Source organism: Haliotis rufescens, unplaced genomic scaffold (assembly GCF_023055435.1).
Source record: "Haliotis rufescens isolate VD_foot unplaced genomic scaffold, xgHalRufe1.0.p SCAF_1, whole genome shotgun sequence".
Lineage (NCBI taxonomy): Eukaryota > Metazoa > Mollusca > Gastropoda > Lepetellida > Haliotidae > Haliotis > Haliotis rufescens.
This window is the reverse complement of record NW_025963779.1, coordinates 20,498,396-20,516,423: the sequence shown is the minus strand read 5'-3', so window position 1 is coordinate 20,516,423 and position 18,028 is coordinate 20,498,396. Positions and strand designations below refer to the sequence as shown.

Below are 18,028 nucleotides of genomic sequence, written 5' to 3'. Positions count from 1 at the left end.
ACACAAATAATCTCTTAACCATGAACACATCACATGGCGAGTTTTTCCGGATTATATCATATTTTCTCATATGGATTGAAGTCACCAATGCAAGCATTAGATTTGGACGTCTTGTACATAAATCGGAAGCTTACGATGACAGATTGCTGAATCTTGAATCCAAATGGACTCATGAGGTGTCTACACTACTTAACTGTGTCTCAATATGTTCCTTGGATGAACTGTGTGTTAGTTTCCAATTTAACGAGGCTGATGCAATTTGCGCCGGCTACGTGGTCAACTCTGCCAGTAGTCCAAGCAGCGTCAGAAGCCCAGGCTATGTGATGTTTGACATGGGACGATGTAAGTATAATTTACATCACATGCTAAGATGAAGGGTTCGTTGAAATCAGGGTATATATTAGTATTTGGGAAGAGGTGAGCAATTGTTTAACTCCTGGAATGCCTTTTCGGCTGCCTTAGGCCGTGTGAAGGTGACGTTTTTGTGTGCAGTAGGCTGTGTAGGGGAGTAGCTATCATTACATAACCCTTCATGAATTTGCGATAATAGGACGTGAGGCCGAATATTGCTCGCAATTCACGGATGTTTTGACACTCTCCACTTTAAAGGAATCCGTACTCCGTAGATACCTCTTCCTTAGAGATACAGTAAACTACGCTTATAACGAACACGCTTATAACGAACTTCCGGATATAACGAACTGTTTCTTGGTTCCGTCCATTTTGTGCATATATGTTGTACATATGCTTAAACGAACTACGGTTATAACGAATAAAAATAAGTGGTTATTTGAGTTCGTTATAACCGTAGTTTACTGTAACATATTCTAGATAGGGAATTTCCTTCACCGCAGGGTTTGTGTTTCAGCCCAGCCTCCCTAAATTTGTTGAATACTGCTTCTAAATGTGGGAGGTGTTCTTCAAAGTACGAGCAGGTCGTCCAAATATGTTAAACCTTATTTGTAAGACATTCACGAGAATATTGCGGACATAATGAAAGCAAAACAACTGGGGGCGTTGACAGGTCCGAAGGGCATGGCCTTAAGTGGAACTGACCGTCACCAGGGGCAATGCTTTTTGTCACTATGTTTTTGTTCTTCAGATAAGTCATATTGGCAGAGGTCAATATCTAGTTCAGCTGCTCGTTGTCTCAAGTCAGCAGCAGTGGGATTGCCAGTGAAATATATATGATTGATTGTCTTAAACAGATCAGATGGGATGTGGCTGAGTTGGTCTGAGTCAAAGTTGGGAACAAGTGACTCAAACATAGCAACCCGCGTCCGTGGTCTAGGGGTAGAGCGTCTGCCCGAAAAGTGGAAGGTCGGGTGGTCGCGTCATATCAAAAGACGTTAAAAGATGGGACTTCTTGTTACCTTGCCGGGCGCTCGGGATTTTTGGTACGGTAGAGGCCGTCGACCAGTTATCGCGATGTTTTACGTGTTGTTTCTGAAATAGTCCGTGTATAAAGTTGAATGTACCTATAAAAGTAACTGTTACAATGCGACTAGAGGGAATGAAATACAGTGTGAACAGGACTTCTCGATTATACTACAAGACGGATTCCTGAAAATTAGTGATGACACCAGGTGTTCGCGTAAAGGGTAAGAATGCCGTGCCCCACCGGTAGCACCCGCCACCCACAAAATTTGCATAAAAGAAAGTGTTCATTGCCTGACGTCGCAGATCAGCCCTCCTGCCATGCGACGACGGCCTGTAAACAAACCAGATCGATGGGATCGATGGACCTGAAAATCCAGTGATACGATATCGTTTTTATTGATTTTGTGATGTGATGTGTTAATTGTGAATTACACCTGCTGTGTACAAAGTGCAGAGACTCACACCATTAACAAGTCCGAATCAAGTATTTAACACTCATGGTGGAAAAAGTAGTAAATATAATTTCAGTGTAAGAAAACCTGAACCTGACATACATATTGATTTATGAAAGTCAAAGTTTGAGTGGCTATCCTACTAAATATGTCATACATATGTCAACACTCTGAGAAGTCTTGAAAATTAACTTCGTAGGTTTTAGATCAATAACCCAAAGGACCAAAAACACTTTTCAATAAAGCTTCGGAAACAAAAGGTATGTCTACACATATCTAATGCAGGAATATTATTGTTAATTTAATAAACATGACTATTGCCTGATACAGTAAACTACGTTTATAACGAACACGCTTAAATAACGAACTGACCGATATGACGAACTTATCTTTTAGTTTCGACCATTTGTTGTAAAAATGTTGTATATATGCTTATAACGAACTACGGTTATTGCGAACTAAAATAAGTGGTCCCTTCGAGTTCGTTATAACCGTAGTTTACTGTAGTTAGTCATGTTAATGAGACTACAGTCCTAATCAATCTGAGTAGTAGATTCACCAGCTATGGACGTGTGGATTAAAAATTGAGATTCATTTCAAAGTAAATTAAATTTTGTGAAAACCTGATTTTGAATTGTTGCTTAAGTGAACATTCTATAAATATTCATACACATGTTAATACTCTGAACCCAACAAAGTCACACGCTACTGCTTCTTTAACAGAAAAAAGGTATACATATCTGTGAAAGCCACGTGTATTTATAACCTCTCTGTTTTGGGAATAGACCTCTGGACATAGAATGTTTCCGTTTATACACAAAGTATGTTTGGTTGGCCAGATCTAATTACCGTATTTGACGTAATAAGCGTCCCGCTCTAATAAGCGATTGATCAATGTACACAGGTCTTATTTACTCGCGTATAATACGCACTCGTGTGCTATAAGCACCCTTAATTATGGGCAATTAAATTCTGGAAAAAATATATCTGTCGTATATAAACATTTCAGGCTCTCAGCATAAACCAAGAAATTTATCTTTCAATTCTGTTTTTTTCCACCAAAATAATATTCTAATAAGAGCCCCCTATTTCTAATTTTGAGAGCGCCCTGGGCGCTTATTACGTCGAATACGGTACTTTGATCTCTTCGGACAATACATCTTTATTGCAGAGTGGAGAATACATACAAAACATAAAAGTGATACATTTTCTTGTTATGGTGTCACCTGGTCATTACATCTACCCTTCATATCAGACAGTCTGGTGCTTAGCATTATGGGGCTAAAACAAGGACTGGTCGGCTCGGCTACTGTGTCTGAGTGGGGTATTCATCTTAAGCTGCGGCATGCTTTCAGTGGACTAGCCCTATAAAATTGTCATTAGTCCGGACTTGTACAAGCACACACACGTGTATGTACATCTCTATATAAATGCAATATTCTTATTAATCAACATAATATAAGTGTTAGAGGATTCCTTCTTGGCCCCTTTCTGTTAAGATGGATTCATATATTGATTTACAATGCTAGTGTTATTCAAATGGTCATCTTCTCGTTCTTCAGTAATGGTAGGGGTCTGCATGTAAGAGGACGCAGTTCCTCCGTAGTTATTCATTCTGGAAACTGACATTCTTGGAAACATGATTTGAAATGATAATGACATGAACGTAAATTATGCCTGTATACTGACTACAAAGTTCACTTTGACATCATGAGCATCGATCAATGCAATTGGGATACGATGACATGCATCAACCAAGTCAGCGAGCCTGACCACCCGATCCCGTTTGTCGCCCCTTACGACAAGCATAGTCGCCTTTTAGGGCAAGCATGGGTTGCTGAAGACCTATTCTAAGCTTGCTGTTCTCCCAAAACCTCTTCGTCAGTCTGGCGGGGGATGATGGACGCTCTGCCTGTTGATCTCATCATCGAAGGTGATGTTCTTTGTAATGATGGGGCCCAGGTAGGTGAACTGGCTCACTGCCTTCAGCTCGTAGAACTTGATGTAGATTCCTGTAGGCTGCTCGACGCGGAGGGTCATCACGTTTGTCTTGCCTTGATTCTGCCCATAATTCAACCTGTGATTCGGAATACACCCTATCAAGCAAGTCTCTGTCGTCTGCTCAGGGCAACACATACTGCCTTAGGAACTCCGACTCCCGTTAGACCTATCCGGGGATGGGCACAGCTGCATGGCAGCGGGGATTTGGAATGATAATGTACACAAGTTGCTTGAGGTCTCCTAGTCATTTTCTTGTATTAATAGCCGACTAAAAGACTGCTGGCAAAGGTCGCGCGTATTTTCAACACATATTGTCGACACTACATGTTCAACTTTATTCGGATCAAAATATAAGAAATGATTTCATGAACAAATTTGGAGAAGGTGACCTAAGAATAGATGTCTTGAGAAGCTTTTATCTCAACCCAAAAAACATTTAATTCTAAACGGTTATATATTAAAACCATCATTTGTCACAACCTAGTATCTATCCAAACCGCTCTTACCATGGCTCTTATCTATCCACTCTGTTCTTTCCATGGCTATGATCTATCTACTCTGTTCTTCCCATGGCTATTATCTATCCAATCAGTTGTTCCCATGGTTATTATCTATCCAATCAGTTCTTCCTATAGCTATGAGTTATCCAATAAGTTCTTCACATGTCTATTATCTATCCAATCGGTTCTTTCCATGGCTAGTATCTATCCAATCAGTTTTTCCCATGGCTCTTATCTATCCACCCTGTTCTTCCCATGGCTAGTATCTATCTAATCAGTTCTTCCCATGGCTATTATCTATCCAATCCGTTCTTCCCATGTCTATCATCTATCCAATCCGTTCTTCCCATGGCTATTATCTATCCAATAAGTTCTGTCCATGGCTATTATCTATCCAATCGGTTCTTCCCATGGTAATTAGCTATCCAATCAGATCTTCCCATGGCTATTAGCTATCCAATCAGTTCTTCCCATGGCTATTATCTATCCAATCAGTTCTTCCCCTGGTTATTATCTATCCATTCAGTTCTTCCCACGGCTATTATCTATCCACCCTGTTCTTCCCTTGGCTATTAACTATCCAATCCATTCTTCCCATGGCTATTATCTATCCAATCAGTTCTTCCTATGGCTATTACCTATCCAATCAGATCTTCCCATGGCCATTAGCTATCCAATCAGTTCTTCCCATAGCTATTAGCTATCCAATCAGTTCTTCCCATAGCTATCTATCTATGCAATCAGTTCTTCCCATGGCTATTACCTATCCAATCAGTTCTTCCCATGGCTATTATCTATCCAATCTATCCGATGAGCGAATGAAGTAATCCCTTGCTGTCCGAAATGTTTCGCGAGGTAAACGCCCCCAAGAAGATGTTTGTCTGCGCTTTGGGAAATCGCTGCATGAACTTTAGACAGGGATATATTTTGCCCGGGGATCACCGAAAGCTCCCTTGGTATACATGTTTTAATATGCATGGCTTTAATGATATGAAAAATTCCTTTACAACGCCACTGACAACATACACAACAAATTTAGGTCTTTCCGTAAATGCGATGGTTAAATGTGGGTATGATGGATGAGACATAAACATTATTGATTATTCCGGATGTTGTAGAAACTATCATCATAGGATATAAACCATCCTTTCCTGAAGTCATCGTTGCGGGTGGTCCAGGCGTCTTTGGTGCCCTGCATTGACACATATGACACCCAGTGTTATTTCCAAGCGGCGTGTAAAACAACTCGCTCACAGCCGCTGGGGTCCAATGCTACTCTCGATCACTATGTCGTCCAAACATTCTGCCAGGTTATTGGACGTAGACGCTTTGGAAAACATGGCATATTCGACTTCTTCTTTGACTTCGGCAGAGTTTCGCTCAGGTTATTTTTGGTGTTTCACAAAATTATTATTTTCTTCTGTTGTCAGCTCCCCAGACATTTGGCTCCAGCTGTTCCGTTGATGGTGATTGCACTTTCAAAAGACACACTTCCTGTGTGGCGGGATTCTGCCAGTGTTCCACCTCACGGACAGGGGACGAGTGTGAAGGTACAACGTCGATTAAACAGATTATATCATTATAATTGGTAAAATGTAACATATTGTTCGCAAATATTTGACTTCAAACGAATACCTGATATGAATGACATAAGTTGAAAGATATTTAATGGATGGGTTATTCTAGGAGTGACAGGCGTTCAAACGACAGCCATTGGAACACAAACGGCAACCACAACCGACCCTGCAGCGAAGACAACCAACACTGCAGCACAGGCAACCACCACTGCAGCGCAGACAACCACCACTGCAGCGCAGACAACCACCACTGCAGAACAGGCAACCACCACTGCAGCGCAGACAACCACCACTGCAGCGCAGACAACCACCACTGCAGCACAGGCAACCACCACTGCAGCGCAGACAACCACCACTGCAGCACAGGCAACCACCACTGCAGCGAGGGCAACATCCACTGCAGCGCAGACAACCACCACTGCAGCACAGGCAACCACCACTGCAGCACAGGCAACCACCACTGCAGCGCAGACAACCACCACTGCAGCACAGGCAACCACCACTGCAGCGCAGACAACCACCACTGCAGCACAGGCAACCACCACTGCAGCACAGGCAACCACTACTGCAGCACAGTCAACCACCACTGAAGCACAGGCAACAACCACTGAAGCACAGGAAACCACTACTGCAGCGAATGACTGCGGGAGTTGTACCGTGATCCCTGGCATTGCATGTACTACAAATGTAGACTGCATTGAGCCTAACAGCTTTTGCCAAGGAGGGAACTGCCACTGCCTGTTGAACACAACGCTTGTTTCAAAAGGCACCTTGTTTCTTTGTGAATACGGTAATAAATCATATCCACAAATATTAGAGACACTCTAATAAATACCATATTTTGAACACAGCAGCATCGCACATGAAATACGAGTAACACTATCATATGAGAAGCAACTGTTATTTTCTGCAAACATGTCATGATCTTTCCTCAGGTTCAGTTTTGATAGGTTAATTGTTCTATGAATTATCAACAAATCAAAGTCTTCAAAAGAGTCATTGTAACGAGTTAAATAGGGCATAACCCTTTCATCATGTGTAAGATAGCTACTACATGCATATTCGACACGCTTTATTTATTGTATCAAAATCAAGTTCATATACCAGAATTGTGTTGTCAGAACCATGTCTCATAGGTTATACCAAAGTGGCACATGCTTATTGCGTCACCTTTGACTGCCCTCCCCTGATACACTGGCGCACCGAATGTCACTGACATACTGTTACATTGCATCCTTCACTCAACATTGCAGCGCAGCCCACCTGTGGCAGCGGGAGCAACTGTGCCGGTCTGGTTAACTCAGCATGTGAAGGTGGCGTGTGTACCTGCAGCATCGGATATAACTATAGCCCCATCTCAAACGCCTGTGACAATGTTAAAAGTGAGATAACATTATTCAAGGACGCGTTCCTTCACAATACTTTTCTATACAATGTGGGTGTACAGTTATATAACGTACCATCATGACAGTGAGTGAGTGAGTGAGTGAGTGAGTGAGTGAGTGAGTGAGTGAGTGGTTGGTTGGTTGGTTGGTTGGTTGGTTGGTTGGTTGGTTGGTTGATTGATTGATTGATTGATTGATTGATTGATGTGACATGACGCTGAAGAAAATTGGTTGAAACTAAGGGAGGGCGTTCATTTCGAACCTGATACAAATAATCAATCAATGCATTTAATATTTTATTTTTCTCCAGATTGTACAGAATTCCTGGACACATTTACAGTTTATTTGGGATTCTACAGCTTTTATTCTGAAGACGAGAGGCGCCCAGTGGGATCCATGCAGGAGTGTTCGGACATGTGTGTCGGCTCCACAACCATCACCTGCAAGAACTTTGAAGTGAATGCAGTTACTGTATTAATACAAACATGCTACTTGCACCAGACAACGTGGTTTGAATTTCCAGCTTCGCTGCAATCATTATTACTAGGTCTCTTCAACCACCATCAGCGTAACTGTGATTGGAAAGCAGGTGAATCATATTCATCTAAAAAATACTTTTGTTTGTTTGTTGTTTAACGCCGCTATCAGATATATTCCAGCTATATGACGGCGGTCTGTGAATAATCCAGTTTGGACCAGACAATCTAGTGATTTGGGATACGATGACAAGCATCAACCAAGTCAGGGAACCTGACCACCCGTTCCCGTTAGTCGCCTCTTACGACATGCATGGGTTGCTTAAGACCAATTCTAACCCGGAATCTTCACGGGTCCATATTAAAACTAGGCCCCATATTAAAACTGAAGCCTCTTTGCCCAAGAGGTGAAGTGAAATGGGGTTTAACGTCGCGTCCAAGATCATTGCACTTATATAGCGACGTGCATGCACGTGTGTGTGTGTGTGGCTGCTTGTACTAGTCCGGACTGATGCCGATTTATAGTGCTAGCTCACTGAGATACCATGCCGCAGTTTAACATGAATACCCCACTCAGACACAGTATACTGACTCCGAGCCGACCAGTCCTTGTTTTAGCCCCTTAATGCCGAGCGCCAGACAGGGTAATAACAAGTACCATCTTTTAACGTCTTAAACACGATGTGAACAACTTTTTGTGAAATTGATCGTGTGAACTTTTGCCGGAACTACTTTCCGGGGTTTCCCCGAAGTCTCGATCGGTGTTTACGATCAACTCGTTTTCTATTTTCTTTTTAATACCTGCATTTATCAGCAATATAATTAATTTAGTAATTTTGCCTGGCCTTGTAACATTTCATCTGACTTATAAATAAATAAATGCTTTGGCTCTGGTGATTGATGTCGTCTAGCTGCTGTATGAAACAAAATGGATTGTCCTTGCGGTGATTTGTATATGGAATGGCTATCTTTCAATACTAATAACGCGAGTGAAGAAAATTAATTCTGTAAAATTACTGAGGTGAACGAAATTGATTTATTGAGTTATATTGACTTTGATACCTTGTTTTCGGAAATAAGAGGAATCTAGCACCAATGAAAACAATGTCGTACCCTGCTCAGATGTGGCCGCTGACACAGCAAACGCAACTGCTCCTGATCACTCCCAAACTAAAACCCGATTTACTATCGTATCGGGAAAATCTAAGATTTTGTGAAACTATAAAACATAAAAAGGTAAGGAAAGAAACTTAACTTTAAAAAAACCCACCAAAAACCTGCCTACCTGTTTTACCGATTGGTCATCGGAGACGAGAAAAAAACCGTAGACGGAATTAGAACTCTACTATTCCGGTTTCTGAGTTGGCCGACCTTCTCCGTGCATTCTAGGCCGAGAAGCAGCGTCACGTGAGGAGTGATGGGGCACGTACAGTGATGAAGCTGGCATCAGGTCATACAGTAGGTCAATTTCAGGTGACAAGAAACACCAGCTAAGCAAAGTATTACAGCACACGCGACAAATCCCAAACTCCAAATATCACAAATCCTGACGTTGAAAATTAACACAAAACACCCAGGTTTCAGAGCACTCGGTTCAATCCCCACCAGTCCATTCCGCATCGTCAGAATTGGTTTGCGATTATCCAAACACAAGCAACACATTCATAAATCGGTGATATTCCAAATTTGCTAGTGCCACGGGAGGGTTCACGCGTCGGGGTGTTTTCCATAACTGTTCCATAAGCGTCATTTTCAAGAGCAGTAAGTATAAATTTCATCCTCATGCTCCCGTACGCGTTCAACTCGAAATGCACCTCTTTGCAAACTTATGTGACGTCATATATAAATCCGCGCTTGAAGGTTGACCTCGCCTCGGTGCATCGATGTCATGTTTATATTTTTGTTCAACTTCCTGTAACCTGTTTTTAAGATTTGATTTATCCCAAAGGTTGTTTGTAAATTTGTTCAGAGAATGAAATTATGTCGACATATTTCTAGATTATGTTGTATATATTCAAAGAACTATTTTTCTTTGCGTAACTGAGTATGAGTGGGGAAAGGCATGTGACCGAGAGCCGTCAAATACCGACAAAATAACGTTGTTGCAATGTTCTTCGGCGAAATCAGAGGACTTCAAATTTAAGCAAACATTGTTACGATATTATTCTCGCGAGACCAGTAAACTACAAAGTATGAAATTATAAGAATTGAAAGTCAGCTTGGATGGGTTCATTGAAGTGTGAACGATTTATAAGCGCTGGTTAAACTGTCTTAAGTAATACAGCGACGGACTTTTTGTATTGACTATGAATATTATTTCTGTCACAGTGACCGTTGACACTGCCTGCAGAGCTAATGTTGATTGTTCCCCGTTGACTAACGCCCAATGCTCCGCGGGGAACTGCGCATGCAACACCGACCACCGCCTTGTCCCCAGGGTCAATAAATGTCTCCCATTTCAAGGTAAACTTTTATCACTTCATTCTTTTCTTCAGCTCATCATGTCTTTACCGGACACCAGGGCCCACTTGCACAAAGCGATCTTAGCGCTAAGATGATCGTAACTCCCATACTTTAACATAGGCTTACAATAGTCGTAGCGCTAAGATTGCTTTGTGCAAGTGGGCCCTGGTGTCATCACTGATTCTAAGTGATCCATTCATATAAAGTTCACCGCTAATTTACCTTTAACGCCCAAAGGAATCTGTTTCGTCTAGAATTCGAGACTGGTTTTTCTCTGGCGTTGACGTTTTAAATTAACAACAAAACTCACTGTATCCAGAATCGCCTGTGCCAATAAAATGTACGTTGATACATTAGTGCAAATAAAATACAGTAAACTACGGTTATAACGAAATCAAAGGGACCACTAAGTTTAACTCGTTATAACCATATAAGCATATGTACAACATAAACCGTAAACTACGTTTATAACGAACACTCTTATAACGAACTTATTTTTTAGTCCCCGCTATTTGTTGTATAAATGTTGTATATACGTTTGTAACGAACTACGGTTATTTCGAACTAAAATTAGTGGTCCTTTCGAGTTCGTCATAACCGTAGTTTACTGTACACACTAAATGTACGGAACCAAGAAACCGTTCGTTATATCCGGGAGTTCGTTATAAGCGTAGTTTACTGTACACATTATCAATATCATTTGTCGTAACAAGCTGATAACATTGTGTCATAAAGGTCCAACCATTGTATTGAGTAAGTTTGTTTCTGTACAACATGCGGGGTGGGTGGGGTGTAGGGTGATCGTAAGAACCATGTTAGCGGTTTCAGTTCCATATTCTTCCTTATTAGGTATACAACGTCAGTTCCATATCAATGCTCATGGCATTCACCTACATCTGGTAGAATACGTCATCTGATGTATCGAGGCATCATGTTCTCATCCAAGGTTTTTTTCTTTATACTTCCTTGGTCAAATGTGTTAAAATAATCACCACCAAGTTTCTGAATATATTGATCATCATCACCGCTTGTGCAATGGCAATGAGTTCCCACGAATGTACACTCTCTCTCTCTCTCTCTCTCTCTCTGTCTCTCTCTCTTTGTCTCTCTCTGTCTCTCTCTCTCTCTCTCTCTCTCTCTCTCTCCGTTACCGTATTCGACGTAATGGGCGCTCAGGGCGTACTCAAAATTAGAAATAGAGGGCTCTTATTAGAATATAATTTTCGTGAAAAAATGTTAAAAGATCGTAAATTTTATGGTTTATGCTGACAGCCTGAAATGATACAAAAGAAACGTCTGTGCGTATTATACACGACATATATATTTTTCGAGAATTTAATTGCCCATAAATAAGGCTGCATATAACACAATAAGTCTTGTGTATATTGATCAATCGGAATGGGTGCTAATTGGGATTGTTCACCAGCCAATATATTAGCAAATGTCGCCGTGGGCGCTTATTAGAGTGGGGCGCTTATTACGTCGAATACGGTATATCAAACTCAGTGCCTCAGATAAAAACGCATCGGCAGCTGTTTTCAATACACTTCTTCCAACAATTCCAGCTTACGGCAAAAGCTGTGCTGCTGACTCTGACTGCTACTCGCTGCTTGAAGCCTTCTGTCTGTCTGGAGTGTGTACATGTAGACACGGCTACAGCTATTCATCGACAGGGCAGTACTGCAGGGCGATTACAGGTAAGCGTATTTATCTACCGTACTTAATCGTACTGATCTTCTGTAACAGACATCTTGAGTTAGTGCTTCAACAAAGTGGGTAAATAGACTGGCAATTTTCTCTGAACACACTTGGTATATTTATGAGTGAGTGAGTATGGTTTTACGCCACTTTTAGCAATATTCCAGCAATATCACGGCGGGGGACACTAGAAATGGGCTTCACACATTGTACCCATGTCGGGAATCGAACCCGGGTCTTCGGCGTGACGATCGAACGCTTTAACCACTAGGCTACCCGACCGCCCCGGTATATTTATGTTTACTGTGGCACTGCATATTTGACGTTGAATGATCTCTCTTGGGAACACCCCAGGTAAGTTGACAGCTGAACTGCATATCTCTGGTAAGAGGCCACTAACGGGATCGGGTGGTCAGGCTCGCTGACTTGGTTGATGTATGTCATCGTATCCCAATTGCGTGGATCGATCAATCAATCACTGAATTGTCTGGTCCAGACTCGATTATTTACAGACCGCCGTCATATAGCTGGAACATTGCTGAGTGCGGCGTAAAATAAAAAACAAAACAAACAAACGAACAAACAAAGCATATCTCTGTCTACCTGTCGATATTTCGGTAAGTAAGGGACATGAATCGAATGTAGATGACTTGTACATGTGTAGAAATGTGTTATCTACGGCCAGAAATACGCTTGTCAATAAGCGTATAATAAAAAAATCGCCTTGGATATCGAATGTAAACAAACCGGCAAGATGGCGAGTGACGCTCTTTTTCTCTCCTTACATATAGGGGGCATATATTTTTATTTACTGACCAATAACGAGTTCCTGTGGTATATTGGTGTCAAAAACAGACGCATGAGTATAGACAATATATATTGATAGAGGAACTGTTCCTGTTTCCAAAGAGACAATAAGAACGCATTTATATGCTATCTGCTGTATGCTGAATTCAATCACCACACCTAAAACGTGAACAGCAAGAACGATGATTAAGCTGGTGTTTTGAGCAGAGAAGTTTCAATGTTTTGGACAATGTAATGTTCTCAGATGAACGTTCAATGTGGCTAGATCCAAACTGCATAAAAATGTGGGCCAAAGCTACAGAAAAAAAAAATTTACAAGTGCCCGAAGTACAGTTCTAAATTTCATGTGTGGGGTGGGGTGTCTGTGTTGGGTGCCACACCATTATGTGTATTTCAAGGTAACATGACTAGTGCAGTGTACATTGGAGTTCCACAGGGACATCTCCTTCCAACAGCACAAGTTTTGTATGGTGACGGGTGGGTATTCTAGCTGCTTGAACCCAACTGAAAATATTTGGGGAATCACGAAGGACAATATCAATCATAAATCTAAAGACATAAGTGTGATATGAAAGCAGAGGTTGTGAGATATTGGGACAGTATGACTCATAATATTACTAGCTTCCCTGATGGGCAGTATGATTCGCCGCAGGTAAGCAGTGTTTATTGGACAAACATATCTTTTGGCTTATGATTAAATACATGTATAATTTACAATGTTCTCATTCTCAATAATTTCTGGTCACATTATATCCAAGGTCATGATAATTTACCTGACAGCTTAGCTCAGAAGCATTGAGAAAATAATGAATCTGATTCAGTACATGAAGTAGCATTACTTATATTTCTTATTTCAGAATGCACAACGTTTAAAGACACATTCACCACGTACCCCAACTCTATGATTTTTCTCAATGACATCTGGTCTTTTCCATTCTCTAACCCAACCAAATGTAAACAGAAGTGTATCGATTCGGGTATCTTCTGCAAGTCTGCCGACTTCAGCTCTTTGGGTTTATGCTTTACGTCTGCGATCACCTGGAAAGAGCCTGTCGATGATGCCTCCAGATTTGACAATAGCCATACCCACTTTCAGCGCGACTGTGACTGGTCTTGAGAAACGACAGCTGTTTCAACAAGCGGAACTGTGGACGACCCTTAACCAGCTGAGATCTAATTGTGACTCAACTTTTATTCAAACAAACACAAAACTCGCTTATCCAACAGGAATATGCATTTATAACAACCTTTTATTTACACCCTATCACACCAGTATCTGTGCGCCTCGACACAAGTTGCCTGGTACTCGTCGGGTATATTTATTCTGTGCAGAAACTGATGTTAGTGGTCACGAAGGCTGCTGAATGTTTGGTGATGATCCAAGAAGTGAGCCACTTTTGGCCTTCCTCCCATTTCGTGAAAAGACTGAAATACTGTTCACTGCGGCGTTCCTCATTTATCCTACTGAATCCTAAACAAATAAGAGTTGAATAGACTTCATGAATTAATTGGCTCTACCAAAAGGTAATGATATGAACAGCCAGCCTAGTTTCTGTAGCCTGTTAAGTGAGTGCCTCACGGCGATATCGGTCGAATATTACTAAAACAGAAGTAAAACCCTACTCACCAACTGGTTTCTGCACTTTAATATGTAGTTAGTTAACATGTCATCTTGTTCGTTCGTTCGTTCGGTTGTGTGTTTTGGTTTTTAACGTCGTTCTCTGCACAATCCCAGCTTTATGACTGGGGTATGTAAATATTTGAGTAGATCAGACAATGCAGTGATTCACACCATAAGATTGTTTTACGCAATTGGGATACGATGAGGTGAAGTGAAACATCCCAGGCGCCCAGGCCCATCAACTCCCCTCCCCTCCCTAGGTCATTCCCTTCGAAATGTAAATACAGGCTTACTGAGAACAAAAAATGGATTTTGTTTGATTTGTTAATAATGTTTAAGGTCATAATGATAACCCACATTAGAGTTTCAGATTTCCAGATTTCAATAAGATCTTAGTGGTAACATAACCTCTGGTCTATTCTTAAATTGTGAAACGTGCACCTCATTAAAGGCACACTGAAACAAAAGACAGCTTCCCCATCATTCGCACATGCACCCACCTTCCTTCTTTTTTAAGACGCCTAATATTTTTACCTGAAATTTGTAAATTCTAAAACTAAGCCTAGATAAAAGTCTATATACGACAGTTAAATTGTTTCCTCATAACCGAGAAGGATTACTCCCAAAGCCATTGCTCCTGGGTTAATCATTGATATAAAGTTTGACAGACACAGAAAGAGGGTCTTGACTGTCACTTGCCTGGACCGACAAAACCGATTTGTTTGCCTGCCACACCCGAAACTGACTGTACACATATACATTAATGGCCACAATGTGTTGTTATGTGCCATTTCGTAGTTCAGGAGTCGGGAAATATATTCATATTTCTAAATTTACTACATGTATTCACAGCTAACAATATATCAAACCCTTACTACGGTATAGCACGTATTTTGATTTGTATATTAACAATATGTATGCTTTACATTAAACACTTGCATTGAAATCCTTTTTCCTTACTCGATAGTTCAAGACATCACTCTTTAATGAACACTACAGGTTAAGTTCTATTAGCTATATACAGTATTTGATAACGCCACTATTGCTGTATGAGCGGTTAACACTGTTTGTACATCGTTGTGTGTTGTACTGTGCAAACCGTTCAACATTCGCCCAGCTTTGACTAGATCGGTGTGTGTGTTGTACAATGCAAACTTGACGAGATCACTGTGTGTGTTGTAGTGTGTAAACTTCAACATTCGCCCAGCTTTGACGAGATCACTGTGTGTTTTGTAGTGTGTAAACTTCAACATTCGCCCAGCTTTGACGAGATCACTGTGTGTGTTGTAGTGTGTAAACTTCAACATTCGCCCAGCTTTGACGAGATCAGTGTGTGTGTTGTAGTGTGTAAACTTCAACATTCGCCCAGCTTTGACTAGATCACTGTGTGTGTGTGTTGACCTATGCAAACTTCAACATTCGCCCAGCTTTGACGAGATCACTTTGTGTGTTGTAGTGTGTAAACTTCAACATTCGCCCAGCTTTGACTAGATCACTGTGTGTGTTGTAGTGTGTAAACTGTTCAACATTCGCCCAGCTTTGACTAGATCACTGTGTGTGTCAAGTCAAGGACTTTTCAATTCAAATGTTCTCAGCTAAAGACGCTTGTTATTTAGATTGCTTCTCGTAGATCTTCAAAGCAGCACATGCATTTCATTTTCTCGTTTACCTACGAGAATGATGCATAGCTTTCACTGAGTAGTTAGTGTGATGGAAACAAACACTTTGTATTCAACAGAAACACATTTTGTGTTAATATCCATACGACCACCGGTCTCCTGTCATTATTGCAAACTTCACCTAAGTAATAAATTACTTCATCATACCTTGAATTTGTTTTAATTGTTTTACAATGTCATATTTAAACATGTTGGTAAGATAAATTCGTTGTAGCAGGATCACTCGGGGTACAGGGGCTTTTATACGTCCCGCGTTAGGTTGTGTACCACGAGCCGGAGACGAGTGGTATTAAACCTAACGAGGAAAGCATAAAACCACATGTACGAGTACCCCTCTTGATCCTGCTACAACGTATGATATTTGTCCGCACCTTCCATATTCGTGTACAACCACACATAACTCGCTTTCGCTCGTTAAATACACATTTGGCTCAACAAGTCCACTTGAACAAAGTGGTGCTAACATACTTCATGTAAGTGGTAACATAACCCCTGGTACATTTCTAAATTGTGAAACATTCCCGCATTAAAGATACACTGAGAACATGGTCCTAGACATTGTCGTCCTAGGACATCTGTAAACGAAGAAACAAACCGTCTACACTACTTCCAGTTTGTGTTTTTTTATCCTGTGTATGTATACAGTGAAACTCGGTTAATCTTGACGGATAAATTCAAAATACAATCGTCCGAATGAACGCGTGATTATAGACTCATATGCTTCATTTAATTATATTAACGTTCCAAGAGCTTATCGCCCTGACGGCGAGTATATTTATTTCGGGATTATCGGCGTCCGGTATAACGAGGCCCGAAGTGATGCAGGTCTCAGACGTTTACCACTTCGGTGAAACCCACGAGCACGGGTATGGTGCTGACAAACCTAGAAACATATTCGGGGCGAACCGGGATTCGAACCCACAATCATAGGTTTCTGGCGTGCCCACGGGACGCAACTCTGCAAAGCGAATCGCGGCGCCTTAGACGACTGGGCCACCCGTGCCCCCAGTTCCTGAAGAAGCTGATCACTTTTGTTTATTGTCACTCGACATCTGTCATACACTTAGGAGATAAACCTACTGTGTTTTGACATTTGATGTAGTCCCACTGTAAAGTAGATACCTTTTATTTTAATTTTGAACCGAGCGCTTTTAGCATATCGTCACCAACACATCCGTAATCAAGCTATCGTATTTCCTCTATTAGGCCGTCTTTTAATTTCGCGAGAGCCATTGACTTGGCATGTATTAGAAACCTGGCTTGTATTGGAGACCAAGCGCGTAATAGAGGAAATATAGATACGTATTACGGTTCATATGTTAGTGATCGATCGGCAGCCATTTTTATGAATCGATATGTAGGCTATCGATGAATCCATACGCTCGTTGTCTTTGTGAAAAGGCTTAATATAATTGAAAGGGGTTTTCGTAGCAAAAAGGAAACCTCTTTTTAACCAATCAGAATCAGGCATTCATCAATGTCATTGTGGAATACTAGATATTGACATTGGGATTAACAAGGTTATTACACCAACCGAGCGACATGCATGCATGTGTGTATGTGGCTTAAACTTCAGTGCTAACCCACTGAGATACCATCCTGCACTTTCATATCGATACCGTGTACCTATGACACAGTATACTGACTCCGAGTTGTCTGTCCTTACTTTACCCCATAATGCCGAGCGCCAGACAGGGAAACAGAAAGTACCATATTTTAGCGTCGTTTTGTATGACGCGGCCAGGGGATCGAACCATCAACCTTCCACTCTCTGCGAAGACGTTCTATCCACTACACTACGGAGATGCTTACATTGATATAGACATTGACTTGTTTGCAAATACTATTTGTCAAGCAGCGGACTGCACGATAACGTTGCCTTTACACAGTAAAGAACTATATGGATCTCACTGCAAATGATACGGATACGAGTGAATTCGTGAATAATATATTTTCCGCAATCATAAGAAATCTCTGTTAAAAGCAGAG

The 18,028-nt window shown here is 41.2% G+C and overlaps 1 protein-coding gene and 1 long non-coding RNA gene across 2 annotated transcripts; both read left to right on the top strand.

Moving 5' to 3' along the window:
- LOC124115788 lies at positions 1-11,151 on the top strand. Its single transcript, XM_046476905.2, has 7 exons — positions 1-342; positions 5,764-5,883; positions 6,020-6,700; positions 7,164-7,292; positions 7,606-7,884; positions 10,100-10,234; positions 11,084-11,151. Exons 1-7 carry the CDS (start codon positions 21-23, stop codon positions 11,149-11,151), a joined length of 1,734 nt encoding a protein of 577 aa, XP_046332861.1. The 5' UTR covers positions 1-20.
- A 648-nt stretch (positions 11,152-11,799) lies between these two features.
- LOC125378043 lies at positions 11,800-16,192 on the top strand. Its single transcript, XR_007219999.1, has 2 exons — positions 11,800-11,931; positions 13,597-16,192. It is a non-coding gene; the product is annotated as an uncharacterized LOC125378043 (long non-coding RNA).
- Positions 16,193-18,028: the final 1,836 nt, after the last annotated feature.

Excerpts from the sequence above, each read along its gene's own strand:
- LOC124115788 (XM_046476905.2), top strand. The coding sequence starts at position 21 with ATGAACACATCACATGGCGAGTTTTTCCGGATTATATCATATTTTCTC. Across the intron at positions 6,701-7,163 it reads CTTGTTTCTTTGTGAATACG|CGCAGCCCACCTGTGGCAGC; the intron begins GTAATAAATCAT and ends TCAACATTGCAG. Across the intron at positions 10,235-11,083 it reads TAAATGTCTCCCATTTCAAG|GTATACAACGTCAGTTCCAT; the intron begins GTAAACTTTTAT and ends CTTCCTTATTAG.